General features: G+C 55.1%; 2 protein-coding genes and 1 long non-coding RNA gene across 3 annotated transcripts in view; 1 reads left to right on the plus strand and 2 right to left on the minus strand.

Annotated features, from left to right (window-relative positions):
• Window positions 1-13,766, plus strand: part of LOC145527777 (uncharacterized) — a 170,297-nt gene that overhangs the window by 5,586 nt on the left and 150,945 nt on the right. The window contains exons 2-3 of the long non-coding RNA XR_014069858.1: window positions 2,186-2,297; window positions 9,823-9,934. This is a non-coding gene — a long non-coding RNA (uncharacterized LOC145527777). The remainder of the gene's footprint in view (window positions 1-2,185; window positions 2,298-9,822; window positions 9,935-13,766) is intronic.
• Window positions 4,327-6,109, minus strand: LOC145527739 (uncharacterized). The gene is made up of 3 exons (XM_081545806.1): window positions 5,940-6,109; window positions 5,228-5,540; window positions 4,327-4,970 (listed from the first exon to the last, which is right to left on the minus strand). The coding sequence occupies exons 1-3, from the start codon at window positions 6,072-6,074 to the stop codon at window positions 4,348-4,350; spliced, it is 1,071 nt and encodes a 356-aa protein (XP_081401932.1). The 5' UTR covers window positions 6,075-6,109; the 3' UTR covers window positions 4,327-4,347.
• Window positions 9,114-13,750, minus strand: LOC145527732 (uncharacterized). Its single transcript, XM_081545798.1, has 3 exons — window positions 13,573-13,750; window positions 12,861-13,173; window positions 9,114-12,603 (listed from the first exon to the last, which is right to left on the minus strand). Exons 1-3 carry the CDS (start codon window positions 13,705-13,707, stop codon window positions 11,981-11,983), a joined length of 1,071 nt encoding a protein of 356 aa, XP_081401924.1. The 5' UTR covers window positions 13,708-13,750; the 3' UTR covers window positions 9,114-11,980.

The raw sequence follows: 13,766 nt of genomic DNA on the forward strand, positions 1-13,766 counted from the left end.
TCTGGACCCTCAACTTTATTCCATCGATCTGGATCTGTGTGTGTTGTTGTATTCCCAATAGCATACTGTCCTGCTGCTGCTGCTGCTGCGGCTAAGTCACTTCAGTCGTGTCTGACTCTGCATGACCCCATGGCCTGCAGCCTACCAGGCTCCTCCGTCCAGGACATTTTCCAGGCAAGAGTACTGGAGTGGGTCGCCATTGCCTTCTCCGATACTCTCCTGAGGATCCTAGTTTGGTCGTCTAATTTCCTTTCACACAACCTTGGATGTCCGTATCGGGGCTTTTTCGTCGGATTGTATTGACAATGTAGGCTCCTTTCTGTTTCCGTACCCCCTTTGCAATTCTTTGTTCGGTGCGAAAATGCATTGGCATTTTGGGAGGAATAGCATGGAAGCTGTGGATTGCCATGTGGGGCTGTGACATGATTTTCCCAATAGGAATTCTTTCAAGCCCTGAGCACAGCTTCTCTTTCCAGTGATTGGTGTGGGCTTGATCTTCCTCCTTCCATCTCTCGCCGTTTTGTGAGAACAGGTCCATCCTTCCCTTCTGGGGTAGATGGACTCGTGGGTATCACTTCAGTGAATGGCATTGTCAGTGGGGGTGATAATTCCCTTCTCATTGGAAGACTTTGCTGTGAGTATTAGAAATGCAAGTGACTTCTCTTCCCCTTCCTCCCTGTCCATGTCTCAGAGCCACCGGGAAACAGAGGCCTCATCCACGGTCACACAGGCCTGAGGGGGTGCAACTAGACTGTTGTTTCTTCAGGCCCTCAGTGCTGGACATCATCCGGGATACTCTGTGTGTGTCTTCCTCCGTCTGGTGTCCCTTCAGACCTTTCCCTAGTTTTCACAGGCTTGTTGTGTTGGCGTTCTTTGTCTGTTTGGAGACACATCCTTGATAAGCTTTGTGTTTCCACTCATTCGTCTCGCGATGTATGACCTGTCTTTTTCTTTTGTCATGAGGTCTTTCCCACAGTAGATATCTTTGATTTTGCAAAGTCCACTGTATTCTCTGGGTTTTGTTTTGTGGGCTGCCTTTTAGTTTTGTGTGTGAAGACTCAAAGCACGTGTCCGGTTTCTGCTCATTGTTCTTCTAGATTTGTGACAAGTTTTCATGGAAAGTTTGTCTAGGGATAACTGGAAGTGAACTCGGTGTAAGGTGTCAAGTCTCCATCTCCATTCATGTCATCCCCTGCAGTTTCCAATTCCCTGTTCCTGAGTGGTTTTGGAGACCTTGTGGGAAGGTTGGTTGCATTTGAGTTTGCATTTCCACCTTGATTCGATTCACACTGTTCTGCCCTCAGGGACACTGTCAAGGGGGAGTGAGGAGCAGCCTGCACTTCCAGCAGTGACCACACGGTGGGGCGAGTGCTGCTCTCCCCTCTGGGAGCCCCAGGCCACAGGCATCCCAGTGAGGAGCCAGCTCTGTGCTCAGCTGAAAGGAGTTAGTTAGTCTCTCAGGAGCCTCTGAGCCCTTGCCTTTGGATCACCCAGGGTGGGCATTTACTGGGACAGAAAAAATTGCCCTGAATTCCATGGACGGAAGAGCCTGGCTGTGTAGAGTTGGTGAGTTGCCGTGAATCAGACACAACTGAGGACACAAAAATTCAATAGATTAAAACACTTTTTGGGGGTGGGGGGGAGTGAAAGAGGGTGATGTGGGTTTTTTTGTCTTATATAACAGCCAAGGGAAATCTAGTTTAAACCTAAATTCACATAGATGGGAAAGGTATATCTCTCCGTCACCCTATTTAAAAAAAAAAAACCTACTAAACTTTTCTGAAAGTTTATTTAGTAGCTTCCTTGAGCAGTTTACTATGGAGCATTTTTTTTTTTTCTGTGACATTGGCCTCATTAAAAAGTACGGTTTGCCTTTACTGGATAATTTCGTTCATTGGTTTCTTAGGGAACCTTGGTAATATTTGAGTTTCCTGGGGAGTATGGTCACATGACCTGGCCCTGGCCAATCGGTGCGTTCCACCTCCCTGGCCACTGTGATTGGCTCCGGGCTGGGGCAGTGCCCAATCGGGGCCCAGGGCCGGGCCTCCCGTTGGAAGCCAGGGGAAGATGAGCTCTCGTCCTGCTGGGGTAGGGGAAGGGGTGGGGCGGGGGCAGGTCAGGCTCCAGCAGTGGGAGGGGCTTGAGGTCCGCCTGCGGCAGTTAGTGACGTTCCTGCTCCCCTCAGGGCAGAGCCGCCGGCCTGAGAATGAGGGCGCTGCTGAGCCCAGGGCCTGGGATGGCCCGTTGCTGCTGTGGTCCCAGAGCTCCACCCGAGACCTGAGGGAAGCCGTCTGCCCGTGAGTCCTCTCCCACTTGTCTGTCAGCTTGTTTGAAGCATGCTGGGTTTTCTGCCCAGCTGGCTAAGGGGAGTCCCTGGAAATGCAAGGGTGTGGGTTTTGGCAGACTTCAGGGAAGACATGCCAGATGAGGCTGGGAGACTCCAGGTTAATCTGGATTCAGGAGATATCTCTTCGGGCCAGCTAGTAATTGTAGGATAAGCCTAATGAGCCTTCAGAGGATGAAGAGAGTAACGTGCCAAGGTAGCAATCGATGTCCTCATTCGAGAGGATGAAGCTGGTGCTCAGAGAAGGGGGGAACTTGGCCACAGCAAGGAGGTGTGCACCCAGACAGGACCCCCCAGATCCGGCCATTGGAGCTCAGGGAGGCCACTGGTGTGGCTTGTCCCTGTGGCAGGGGCCGAGGCAGGCAGCCCACCCTGATTCCTGCGGGGGCCTGACTTGGGAAGTGCCATCTGGTAGCTTTGAGACTCACCAAACCAAATTGCACTGGAGAGAGGAGGGACACCTTCCTTCATCCACCCCCCACCCCCGCCGGATTCCCACATACCCTGACCCCTTTCTCTCGATTTCGGAGCCATTTCCAGAGTCCCGCTCATATGACCTCATTCGAAGTGCACTGTGGACGAGCTGCCATCTGCAGCTGCTACCACAGCAGCCAAGGGCTTTAGCTCCCGACTACCTCCCTTCCTTTGGAACTTGGGGGCCCTCTACTCCCCACTTGCACACCACAGACCTTTGCTGAGGATTGTGGGGACCCTCACTCAGTTTGCAGCACGTTGTAGCCATCCCTGTCCTCCCTTGAAACTCAGCTTGTGAGCTCCTTTGGAGCAGCGTGGCCCACCTGGCTGCAACGGAAGACACAGCTGACAGTGAAACAACAGCTTAGATCTGAGAGCCGGAAAGCTCTGTCAAAAGGGACCTCCCTCTTCACACCGTAGAGGCTGTAGGAGCCGCCAGGCTTTCGGAACCAGTGCTGGGGCCAAAATGACTCCACAGCTGTTTTCCTTCCTGGGGAGGGTTCTGGCTCGAGCGGGAATGGCTCAAGTCTCCTAAGGTTCTGAAAGCCCACTGTGTGCAGATTCACGGTACACAGAGAGGAAAAGGTGGAGTCCTACCCTGGAGGTGGTCACAGCTCACGGATGAGCCAGGCAGGCAGGCAGGCAGGGCATGAGAACACCTGAGCTGCCTTCATGAGTGAATGGTGTGGGGGCAGAGGAAGAGAAGCCGGTCTGCTCCCTCGTGTGGTGCCCAGGGCAGGTTGTCCCCAGAGGAAACCCTTACGACGGTGAGGACTATCACTGCTGTTTCCCAAGGGGTTCCGTCGGTGCGTGTCTTCCCCGGAGCGGTCAGGCCGTCTCTCAAGTACACTGGCCATGGGCATTGCCTCTCCTTGGAACTTCCCATGTGTTTCTCTTTTTTATGGAACAGTGATTTTCTAGGGTGGTTCTGGGCCACAAGGATGTTGGGTCATTTTCTAGCCTTCTGTCATGAAGAACGCTTTCCTGGGCATGGGGGTGGTTTGTTGTTCCAGCTCCCTTTCTTGGCTTCTTTTGGGAGCTGGTGCAACAAGAGGAGCTCAGCCTCTGCCTTCTGGCTGAGATGTCACCCTTCAAACAGCAATGCCTGCCTGGAGATAATGATGGCAGTTGCCAAAAGGGCTTCGTTTGGCACATGGTATCTTGAAAGGACGTACACCGTCCTTTCAGCTATCAAAGGCTAGTTCAAATGACATAAAAATGAGAACTCTCCAATGGAGTCTTACAGTAGGTGGAGAGTCCGAAAAACACTCCTTCAGTCATTTCACTGAGAGTCATTGATTGGGGACACCAAGAATATAGGAAGGAATGCAGAAAGAAAAGATGAAATTGTGTTCAGGATCGGGGCGAGGGATGAACAGGGCGTGCTTGCTTGCCTTGAATCCAGGCTTTGTTGGGGGGTGGGGCATAAAGATCGAACGGGTCTGAAACTACAAAGTGGTGATGGTAACACAGTATCACCAGAGTTACACAACAGTGATCCCAGATTGCAACAATGATGAAAAAGTTTACTAATCCCAACTTAACCAACAAAAATACAGGAAAACATACAAAAAATAAAACATCACCAGAAAGGTGGAAAGAAACCAAATGCAAAGCAGTTCAGGGGAAAGGAACTCCATGTCCCCTGGGGGCAGACCGAGTTGCCGGCATCCACGGTGAGCAGACAGGGATGGAGGCTGCAGAGCCGACCGCTCCCCTGGACGTGGTGTTTCCGGCAAGGGCTCTGGGTCTCTGTCCAGAGCGGGGGCTCTTTCTGCCTGCAGGGCTGGGTGAGTGATCGTGGGCATCTGGGTGTTGCGCGGGAGCCAGGGCAGGCTCTCCCTGCCGAGGCGGTGACTCCTCCTCTGCCTCGGGTTCTCTTGCCAAAGCCCGAGCAGGTAGAGGTGCACGTGGAGGTGGAGGTTCTCGCTGAGGGGGTGGGACATCAGTGCCTGGGGCTGGGGGTCCTGCAGGCACGGAGATCCGATCTGCCCGGTGTGCTGGCCAGTACCCAGCTGGCCTGGTGTCTCTGCGAGGGCAAGTCTCGGTTCTCCATCTGCCCTCGGTGGATCCCTGGGTCCTGCACCTGGAGCCACCACCTCTTTAGGGACAGGTCTGGGAAGTGGAGCCTGGTTCCAGTTGGAGGCCAGTGCTAGAGTTGGGGGAGAAGCAAAGTTTGCCCACAGGCCAGCCTTGGCATGTGCGTACCCCGGGACAGAAACCTTCCAAGAGGTTCCCAAAGAATACCCAGCGTCAGATGTCTTTTGGGACTGAAGTGTGCAAGATGGGGGGCGGGGGGTGTGAGGCCAGCGCTTGCTGCAGGCCCAGCAGCAGCTTTCGGGGACTCGTCCCTTTGTAGCTCAGCACCCCTCCCCACACACTCCCGTGCACCAGCCCCAGCGTCCTCACCTCTGTGCTCTGGCGTGCTGGGCTCCAGGTCCTCCTGGTGCCTCAGAGGCCGGGGTTCTCTGGACTCTGGGTCGGAGCCGGGTGTGCTGAGCTCCGTGGCAGCCTCAGACTGGGCCGCCGGCTGTATCCTGGGCGGTGTCTCGGCAGCAGGCCTTCCCCACCTCCGCGTCTCCCCCGGTGGGGCTGATGCCTCCGTGGGCACGCTGACCTGGAGCCTGCACTGGGCCTCACGGGCGAGCGGGTGGTGCTCCGACCCCTCCCTCTGGGAGCTGGATGGGGTGTCCCCGTCCTCGGCCTCGTCACGTGGGAAGCTCTGCAACGACAGTGACCGTCAGCCAGCCATGCTGGGAGTTTTCCGAGCTGGGCCTGGCCAGTGGAGCCGCTGCTTCTGCCTGCTCGAACTTCTCTTCCCAGAAGGGTCAGAGACGTGTGTCTGCTCAGATCCCCACCCGGGAGGAAAGAGACCCATCTGAGGGTGTGAGGTCAGCCTGGCGGGCCGGCGCTGCCCACACTCTCCCCATCCCGCCCAGCCTGCTCTCCCCTGGGGTGTGGACACAACTTGTCCACAGGCTTCTGACCCCACATCCGCCTGGGCTTCCTTGAGGGGGACACAGCCCGAGAAACCCGCATCCCCACACACAGGCAAAGGAACCGGTGTTTCCGGGTGGCATGGGAGAGGTGGCCTGGCCCGGCCTGGGGCTCCCCGTGTTACCTTTCTGTTTCTCCGGGCAAAGGGCCAGAGGCCTCTCGGGGGTGTCCTGAGCCAACGTCGACAGGGTGCCCACGCACACTGCCTGTGAGCTCTCCTGAGGCCCCGGCCTCTGGGCAGGGGCAAACAGCAGAACATCTTGGCAGCAAGTGATCTGGCTGGGGGCTCCTCTCCGCTCTGGAGGCCTGGATACCCGGATTGCGGGTTCTGTTGGGTTCTGTTGCCGGCAGGTGACATCATCTCCTGGGGTTCGTGCTGAGGTCCCTTCCCCAAAACTTCCCAAGGGAATCTCTGTGTTTCTGACTGCTCGATCACCCCCCTTAGGCCATGTGCAGGCACAGTGACACCCACACGGCCCAGCCCACAGCCCTGGGGAGGCCTGGGTTCAGCCAGGGCCTGAGCTCCGAGGACCATGCTGCTCTCAGACCAGGCTCCTTCTTCTCATAAGTGGTGTGGCCCTTGACAACCATATGCCCCTCAGGGTTTCCCCAGTCTCTCCATCTGCAGAGTGGGGGTCATTCTCCCATCTGCTTCCTAGGCCTGTCGGCCTACGAGCAGCTCCATGCCTTTCCACCTGGGGCCGCTATCACGTGGAGCTCGTGCACTGAGACTTCAGAAAGAAAGATTCCATCCAGGGCTGGCACAGCACAGAATGGAGCAGAACGAGGCCTGGATGCGCCGTGGTACCCAGGAAAAGGCACTCCCCCTCCTGACTGTTTTGAGACCCCGCATCCAAGTTGGAGGACCGAAAGGAAGACTCGAAGGTCTCCCTCTCTTATAGAAAAGAGTAGCCAACTTTCTGGTCCTCTGTTTCCATTGAGATTCTGTTGAAGTGTCCCAGCTCGGCTTCTGCGGGTGGCTGAGCTTCTACTGGCTCCCTGCGTTCTTGTCTTTTCCTCTCCAAACCTTCCGTCCTTTTCCCCCTTCTGGGGTGGAAGGGCGCTGTCATTGCTTCTACCTTCGAGACAGATTGAGGAAAAGTCTGGACCATCGACTCCTTTCCTCTCTTTGGTTCCGTGTCTCGCTCTGGCTGTGTCCCTCTCTTTTCCTTTCTCAATTCCGTCTGTGTCTTCCTCTTTCTCTCTCGTGTGTGGATGGATGGATGGATGCTAGGGATGCACATGTATATGATTAGATGAGGGTTATATTTTAGGGATAGGTTAGAGGGAGAGAAAGGCTTTAGGTCAGAGTTGGTCATGGGGGAAGGGTCAAGGGTGGTGGTGGTGTTTCTTGGAATCTGAGTGCTGTGCATTCTTCGTCTCTTTCCATATGAACCCCTTCTCAGATACACCACTTGCAAGGAGTCTCTCGTGTTCCGTTTCCTATCTTTTGCATTTGTGAATGCTTAGCTTCTCTGTTGTGAAGAGGTTCCATTGGATGGAAACCCAGTGGTGTACTTCGTTTACCTCTTTCCCTTACTTGAAGAGACCCATTTCGACCTCCGCCCAGCAAATGGCAAGGAGACTCTGATGTTAAGGAGCCTTTGGCCTACGCTTCTTTCTAGCTATCTCATGACATCAGTCTTTAGGGTGAGGTTTTTCCCCGATATTGAGGTGGTATGAGATCAAAACCAATAGCGTTCTTCAGATGTAGCTGTCTGGTTTTCCCATGGACATTGATTGAAGAGGCTTTCCTGTTCCCATTTGGATATTCTCCCCGTCTGTGTCAGAGATGAGTTGACCATGGATGCTGGGGTTTGTTTCTGGACCCTCAACTTTATTCCATCGATCTGGATCTGTGTGTGTTGTTGTATTCCCAATAGCATACTGTCCTGCTGCTGCTGCTGCTGCGGCTAAGTCACTTCAGTCGTGTCTGACTCTGCATGACCCCATGGCCTGCAGCCTACCAGGCTCCTCCGTCCAGGACATTTTCCAGGCAAGAGTACTGGAGTGGGTTGCCATTGCCTTCTCCGATACTCTCCTGAGGATCCTAGTTTGGTCGTCTAATTTCCTTTCACACAACCTTGGATGTCCGTATCGGGGCTTTTTCGTCGGATTGTATTGACAATGTAGGCTCCTTTCTGTTTCCGTACCCCCTTTGCAATTCTTTGTTCGGTGCGAAAATGCATTGGCATTTTGGGAGGAATAGCATGGAAGCTGTGGATTGCCATGTGGGGCTGTGACATGATTTTCCCAATAGGAATTCTTTCAAGCCCTGAGCACAGCTTCTCTTTCCAGTGATTGGTGTGGGCTTGATCTTCCTCCTTCCATCTCTCGCCGTTTTGTGAGAACAGGTCCATCCTTCCCTTCTGGGGTAGATGGACTCGTGGGTATCACTTCAGTGAATGGCATTGTCAGTGGGGGTGATAATTCCCTTCTCATTGGAAGACTTTGCTGTGAGTATTAGAAATGCAAGTGACTTCTCTTCCCCTTCCTCCCTGTCCATGTCTCAGAGCCACCGGGAAACAGAGGCCTCATCCACGGTCACACAGGCCTGAGGGGGTGCAACTAGACTGTTGTTTCTTCAGGCCCTCAGTGCTGGACATCATCCGGGATACTCTGTGTGTGTCTTCCTCCGTCTGGTGTCCCTTCAGACCTTTCCCTAGTTTTCACAGGCTTGTTGTGTTGGCGTTCTTTGTCTGTTTGGAGACACATCCTTGATAAGCTTTGTGTTTCCACTCATTCGTCTCGCGATGTATGACCTGTCTTTTGCTTTTGTCATGAGGTCTTTCCCACAGTAGATATCTTTGATTTTGCAAAGTCCACTGTATTCTCTGGGTTTTTTTTGTGGACTGCCTTTTAGTTTTGTGTGTGAAGACTCAAAGCACGTGTCCGGTTTCTGCTCATTGTTCTTCTAGATTTGTGACAAGTTTTCATGGAAAGTTTGTCTAGGGATAACTGGAAGTGAACTCGGTGTAAGGTGTCAAGTCTCCATCTCCATTCATGTCATCCCCTGCAGTTTCCAATTCCCTGTTCCTGAGTGGTTTTGGAGACCTTGTGGGAAGGTTGGTTGCATTGGAGTTTGCATTTCCACCTTGATTCGATTCACACTGTTCTGCCCTCAGGGACACTGTCAAGGGGGAGTGAGGAGCAGCCTGCACTTCCAGCAGTGACCACACGGTGGGGCGAGTGCTGCTCTCCCCTCTGGGAGCCCCAGGCCACAGGCATCCCAGTGAGGAGCCAGCTCTGTGCTCAGCTGAAAGGAGTTAGTTAGTCTCTCAGGAGCCTCTGAGCCCTTGCCTTTGGATCACCCAGGGTGGGCATTTACTGGGACAGAAAAAATTGCCCTGAATTCCATGGACAGAAGAGCCTGGCTGTGTAGAGTTCGTGAGTTGCCGTGAATCAGACACAACTGAGGACACAAAAATTCAATAGATTAAAACACTTTTTGGGGGTGGCGGGGAGTGAAAGAGGGTGATGTGGGTTTTTTTGTCTTATATAACAGCCAAGGGAAATCTAGTTTAAACCTAAATTCACATAGATGGGAAAGGTATATCTCTCCGTCACCCTATTTAAAAAAAAAAAACCTACTAAACTTTTCTGAAAGTTTATTTAGTAGCTTCCTTGAGCAGTTTACTATGGAGCATTTTTTTTTTTTTCTGTGACATTGGCCTCATTAAAAAGTACGGTTTGCCTTTACTGGATAATTTTGTTCATTGGTTTCTTAGGGAACCTTGGTAATATTTGAGTTTCCTGGGGAGTATGGTCACATGACCTGGCCCTGGCCAATCGGTGCGTTCCACCTCCCTGGCCACTGTGATTGGCTCCGGGCTGGGGCAGTGCCCAATCGGGGCCCAGGGCCGGGCCTCCCGTTGGAAGCCAGGGGAAGACGAGCTCTCGTCCTGCTGGGGTAGGGGAAGGGGTGGGGCCGGGGCAGGTCAGGCTCCAGCAGTGGGAGGGGCTTGAGGTCCGCCTGCGGCAGTTGGTGACGTTCCTGCTCCCCTCAGGGCAGAGCCGCCGGCCTGAGAATGAGGGCGCTGCTGAGCCCAGGGCCTGGGATGGCCCGTTGCTGCTCTGGTCCCAGAGCTCCACCCGAGACCTGAGGGAAGCCGTCTGCCCGTGAGTCCTCTCCCACTTGTCTGTCAGCTTGTTTGAAGCATGCTGGGTTTTCTGCCCAGCTGGCTAAGGGGAGTCCCTGGAAATGCAAGGGTGTGGGTTTTGGCAGACTTCAGGGAAGACATGCCAGATGAGCCTGGGAGACTCCAGGTTAATCTGGATTCAGGAGATATCTCTTCGGGCCAGCTAGTAATTGTAGGATAAGCCTAATGAGCCTTCAGAGGATGAAGAGAGTAACGTGCCAAGGTAGCAATCGATGTCCTCATTCGAGAGGATGAAGCTGGTGCTCAGAGAAGGGGGGAACTTGGCCACAGCAAGGAGGTGTGCACCCAGACAGGACCCCCCAGATCCGGCCATTGGAGCTCAGGGAGGCCACTGGTGTGGCTTGTCCCTGTGGCAGGGGCCGAGGCAGGCAGCCCACCCTGATTCCTGCGGGGGCCTGACTTGGGAAGTGCCATCTGGTAGCTTTGAGACTCACCAAACCAAATTGCACTGGAGAGAGGAGGGACACCTTCCTTCATCCACCCCCCACCCCCGCCGGATTCCCACATACCCTGACCCCTTTCTCTTGATTTCGGAGCCATTTCCAGAGTCCCGCTCATATGACCTCATTCGAAGTGCACTGTGGACGAGCTGCCATCTGCAGCTGCTACCACAGCAGCCAAGGGCTTTAGCTCCCGACTACCTCCCTTCCTTTGGAACTTGGGGGCCCTCTACTCCCCACTTGCACACCACAGACCTTTGCTGAGGATTGTGGGGACCCTCACTCAGTTTGCAGCACGTTGTAGCCATCCCTGTCCTCCCTTGAAACTCAGCTTGTGAGCTCCTTTGGAGCAGCGTGGCCCACCTGGCTGCAACGGAAGACACAGCTGACAGTGAAACAACAGCTTAGATCTGAGAGCCGGAAAGCTCTGTCAAAAGGGACCTCCCTCTTCACACTGTAGAGGCTGTAGGAGCCGCCAGGCTTTCGGAACCAGTGCTGGGGCCAAAATGACTCCACAGCTGTTTTCCTTCCTGGGGAGGGTTCTGGCTCGAGCGGGAATGGCTCAAGTCTCCTAAGGTTCTGAAAGCCCACTGTGTGCAGATTCACGGTACACAGAGAGGAAAAGGTGGAGTCCTACCCTGGAGGTGGTCACAGCTCACGGATGAGCCAGGCAGGCAGGCAGGCAGGGCATGAGAACACCTGAGCTGCCTTCATGAGTGAATGGTGTGGGGGCAGAGGAAGAGAAGCCGGTCTGCTCCCTCGTGCGGTGCCCAGGGCAGGTTGTCCCCAGAGGAAACCCTTACGACGGTGAGGACTATCACTGCTGTTTCCCAAGGGGTTCCGTCGGTGCGTGTCTTCCCCGGAGCGGTCAGGCCGTCTCTCAAGTACACTGGCCCTGGGCATTGCCTCTCCTTGGAACTTCCCATGTGTTTCTCTTTTTTATGGAACAGTGATTTTCTAGAGTGGTTCTGGGCCACAAGGATGTTGGGTCATTTTCTAGCCTTCTGTCATGAAGAACGCTTTCCTGGGCATGGGGGTGGTTTGTTGTTCCAGCTCCCTTTCTTGGCTTCTTTTGGGAGCTGGTGCAACAAGAGGAGCTCAGCCTCTGCCTTCTGGCTGAGATGTCACCCTTCAAACAGCAATGCCTGCCTGGAGATAATGATGGCAGTTGCCAAAAGGGCTTCGTTTGGCACATGGTATCTTGAAAGGACGTACACCGTCCTTTCAGCTATCAAAGGCTAGTTCAAATGACATAAAAATGAGAACTCTCCAATGGAGTCTTACAGTAGGTGGAGAGTCCGAAAAACACTCCTTCAGTCATTTCACTGAGAGTCATTGATTGGGGACACCAAGAATATAGGAAGGAATGCAGAAAGAAAAGATGAAATTGTGTTCAGGATCGGGGGGAGGGATGAACAGGGCGTGCTTGCCTTGAATCCAGGCTTTGTTGGGGGGTGGGGCATAAAGATCGAACGGGTCTGAAACTACAAAGTGGTGATGGTAACACAGTATCACCAGAGTTACACAACAGTGATCCCAGATTGCAACAATGATGAAAAAGTTTACTAATCCCAACTTAACCAACAAAAATACAGGAAACCATACAAAAAATAAAACATCACCAGAAAGGTGGAAACAAACCAAATGCAAAGCAGTTCAGGGGAAAGGAACTCCATGTCCCCTGGGGGCAGACCGAGTTGCCGGCATCCACGGTGAGCAGACAGGGATGGAGGCTGCAGAGCCGACCGCTCCCGTGGACGTGGTGTTTCCGGCAAGGGCTCTGGGTCTCTGTCCAGAGCGGGGGCTCTTTCTCCCTGCAGGGCTGGGTGAGTGATCGTGGGCATCTGGGTGTTGCGCGGGAGCCAGGGCAGGCTCTCCCTGCCGAGGCGGTGACTCCTCCTCTGTCTCGGGTTCTCTTGCCAAAGCCCGAGCAGGTAGAGGTGCACGTGGAGGTGGAGGTTCTCGCTGAGGGGGTGGGACATCAGTGCCTGGGGCTGGGGGTCCTGCAGGCACGGAGATCCGATCTGCCCGGTGTGCTGGCCAGTACCCAGCTGGCCTGGTGTCTCTGCGAGGGCAAGTCTCGGTTCTCCATCTGCCCTCGGTGGATCCCTGGGTCCTGCACCTGGAGCCACCACCTCTTTAGGGACAGGTCTGGGAAGTGGAGCCTGGTTCCAGTTGGAGGCCAGTGCTAGAGTTGGGGGAGAAGCAAAGTTTGCCCACAGGCCAGCCTTGGCATGTGCGTACCCCGGGACAGAAACCTTCCAAGAGGTTCCCAAAGAATACCCAGCGTCAGATGTCTTTTGGGACTGAAGTGTGCAAGATGGGGGGCGGGGGGTGTGAGGCCAGCGCTTGCTGCAGGCCCAGCAGCAGCTTTCGGGGACTCGTCCCTGTGTAGCTCAGCACCCCTCCCCACACACTCCCGTGCACCAGCCCCAGCGTCCTCACCTCTGTGCTCTGGCGTGCTGGGCTCCAGGTCCTCCTGGTGCCTCAGAGGCCGGGGTTCTCTGGACTCTGGGTCGGAGCCGGGTGTGCTGAGCTCCGTGGCAGCCTCAGACTGGGCCGCCGGCTGTATCCTGGGCGGTGTCTCGGCAGCAGGCCTTCCCCACCTCCGCGTCTCCCCCGGTGGGGCTGATGCCTCCGTGGGCACGCTGACCTGGAGCCTGCACTGGGCCTCACGGGCGGGTGGGTGGTGCTCCGACCCCTCCCTCTGGGAGCTGGATGGGGTGTCCCCGTCCTCGGCCTCATCACGTGGGAAGCTCTGCAACGACAGTGACCGTCAGCCAGCCATGCTGGGAGTTTTCCGAGCTGGGCCTGGCCAGTGGAGCCGCTGCTTCTGCCTGCTCGAACTTCTCTTCCCAGAAGGGTCAGAGACGTGTGTCTGCTCAGATCCCCACCCGGGAGGAAAGAGACCCATCTGAGGGTGTGAGGTCAGCCTGGCGGGCCGGCGCTGCCCACACTCTCCCCATCCCGCCCAGCCTGCTCTCCCCTGGGGTGTGGACACAACTTGTCCACAGGCTTCTGACCCCACATCCGCCTGGGCTTCCTTGAGGGGGACACAGCCCGAGAAACCCGCATCCCCACACACAGGCAAAGGACCCGGTGTTTCCGGGTGGCATGGGAGAGGTGGCCTGGCCCGGCCTGGGGCTCCCCGTGTTACCTTTCTGTTTCTCCGGGCAAAGGGCCAGAGGCCTCTCGGGGGTGTCCTGAGCCAACGTCGACAGGGTGCCCACGCACACTGCCTGTGAGCTCTCCTGAGGCCCCGGCCTCTGGGCAGGGGCAAACAGCAGAACATCTTGGCAGCAAGTGATCTGGCTGGGGGCTCCTCTCCGCTCTGGAGGCCTGGATACCCGG

Source organism: Giraffa tippelskirchi, chromosome 11 (genome assembly GCF_054371585.1).
Source record: "Giraffa tippelskirchi isolate mGirTip1 chromosome 11, T2T-mGirTip1v1.2.pri, whole genome shotgun sequence".
NCBI lineage: Eukaryota > Metazoa > Chordata > Mammalia > Artiodactyla > Giraffidae > Giraffa > Giraffa tippelskirchi.

Excerpts from the sequence above, each read along its gene's own strand:
- LOC145527739 (XM_081545806.1), bottom strand. The coding sequence starts at position 6,074 with ATGTTCTGCTGTTTGCCCCTGCCCAGAGGCCGGGGCCTCAGGAGAGCT. Across the intron at positions 5,541-5,939 it reads TTGCCCGGAGAAACAGAAAG|AGCTTCCCACGTGACGAGGC; the intron begins GTAACACGGGGA and ends CTGTCGTTGCAG. Across the intron at positions 4,971-5,227 it reads CAGCACGCCAGAGCACAGAG|CACTGGCCTCCAACTGGAAC; the intron begins GTGAGGACGCTG and ends CCCCAACTCTAG.
- LOC145527732 (XM_081545798.1), bottom strand. The coding sequence starts at position 13,707 with ATGTTCTGCTGTTTGCCCCTGCCCAGAGGCCGGGGCCTCAGGAGAGCT. Across the intron at positions 13,174-13,572 it reads TTGCCCGGAGAAACAGAAAG|AGCTTCCCACGTGATGAGGC; the intron begins GTAACACGGGGA and ends CTGTCGTTGCAG. Across the intron at positions 12,604-12,860 it reads CAGCACGCCAGAGCACAGAG|CACTGGCCTCCAACTGGAAC; the intron begins GTGAGGACGCTG and ends CCCCAACTCTAG.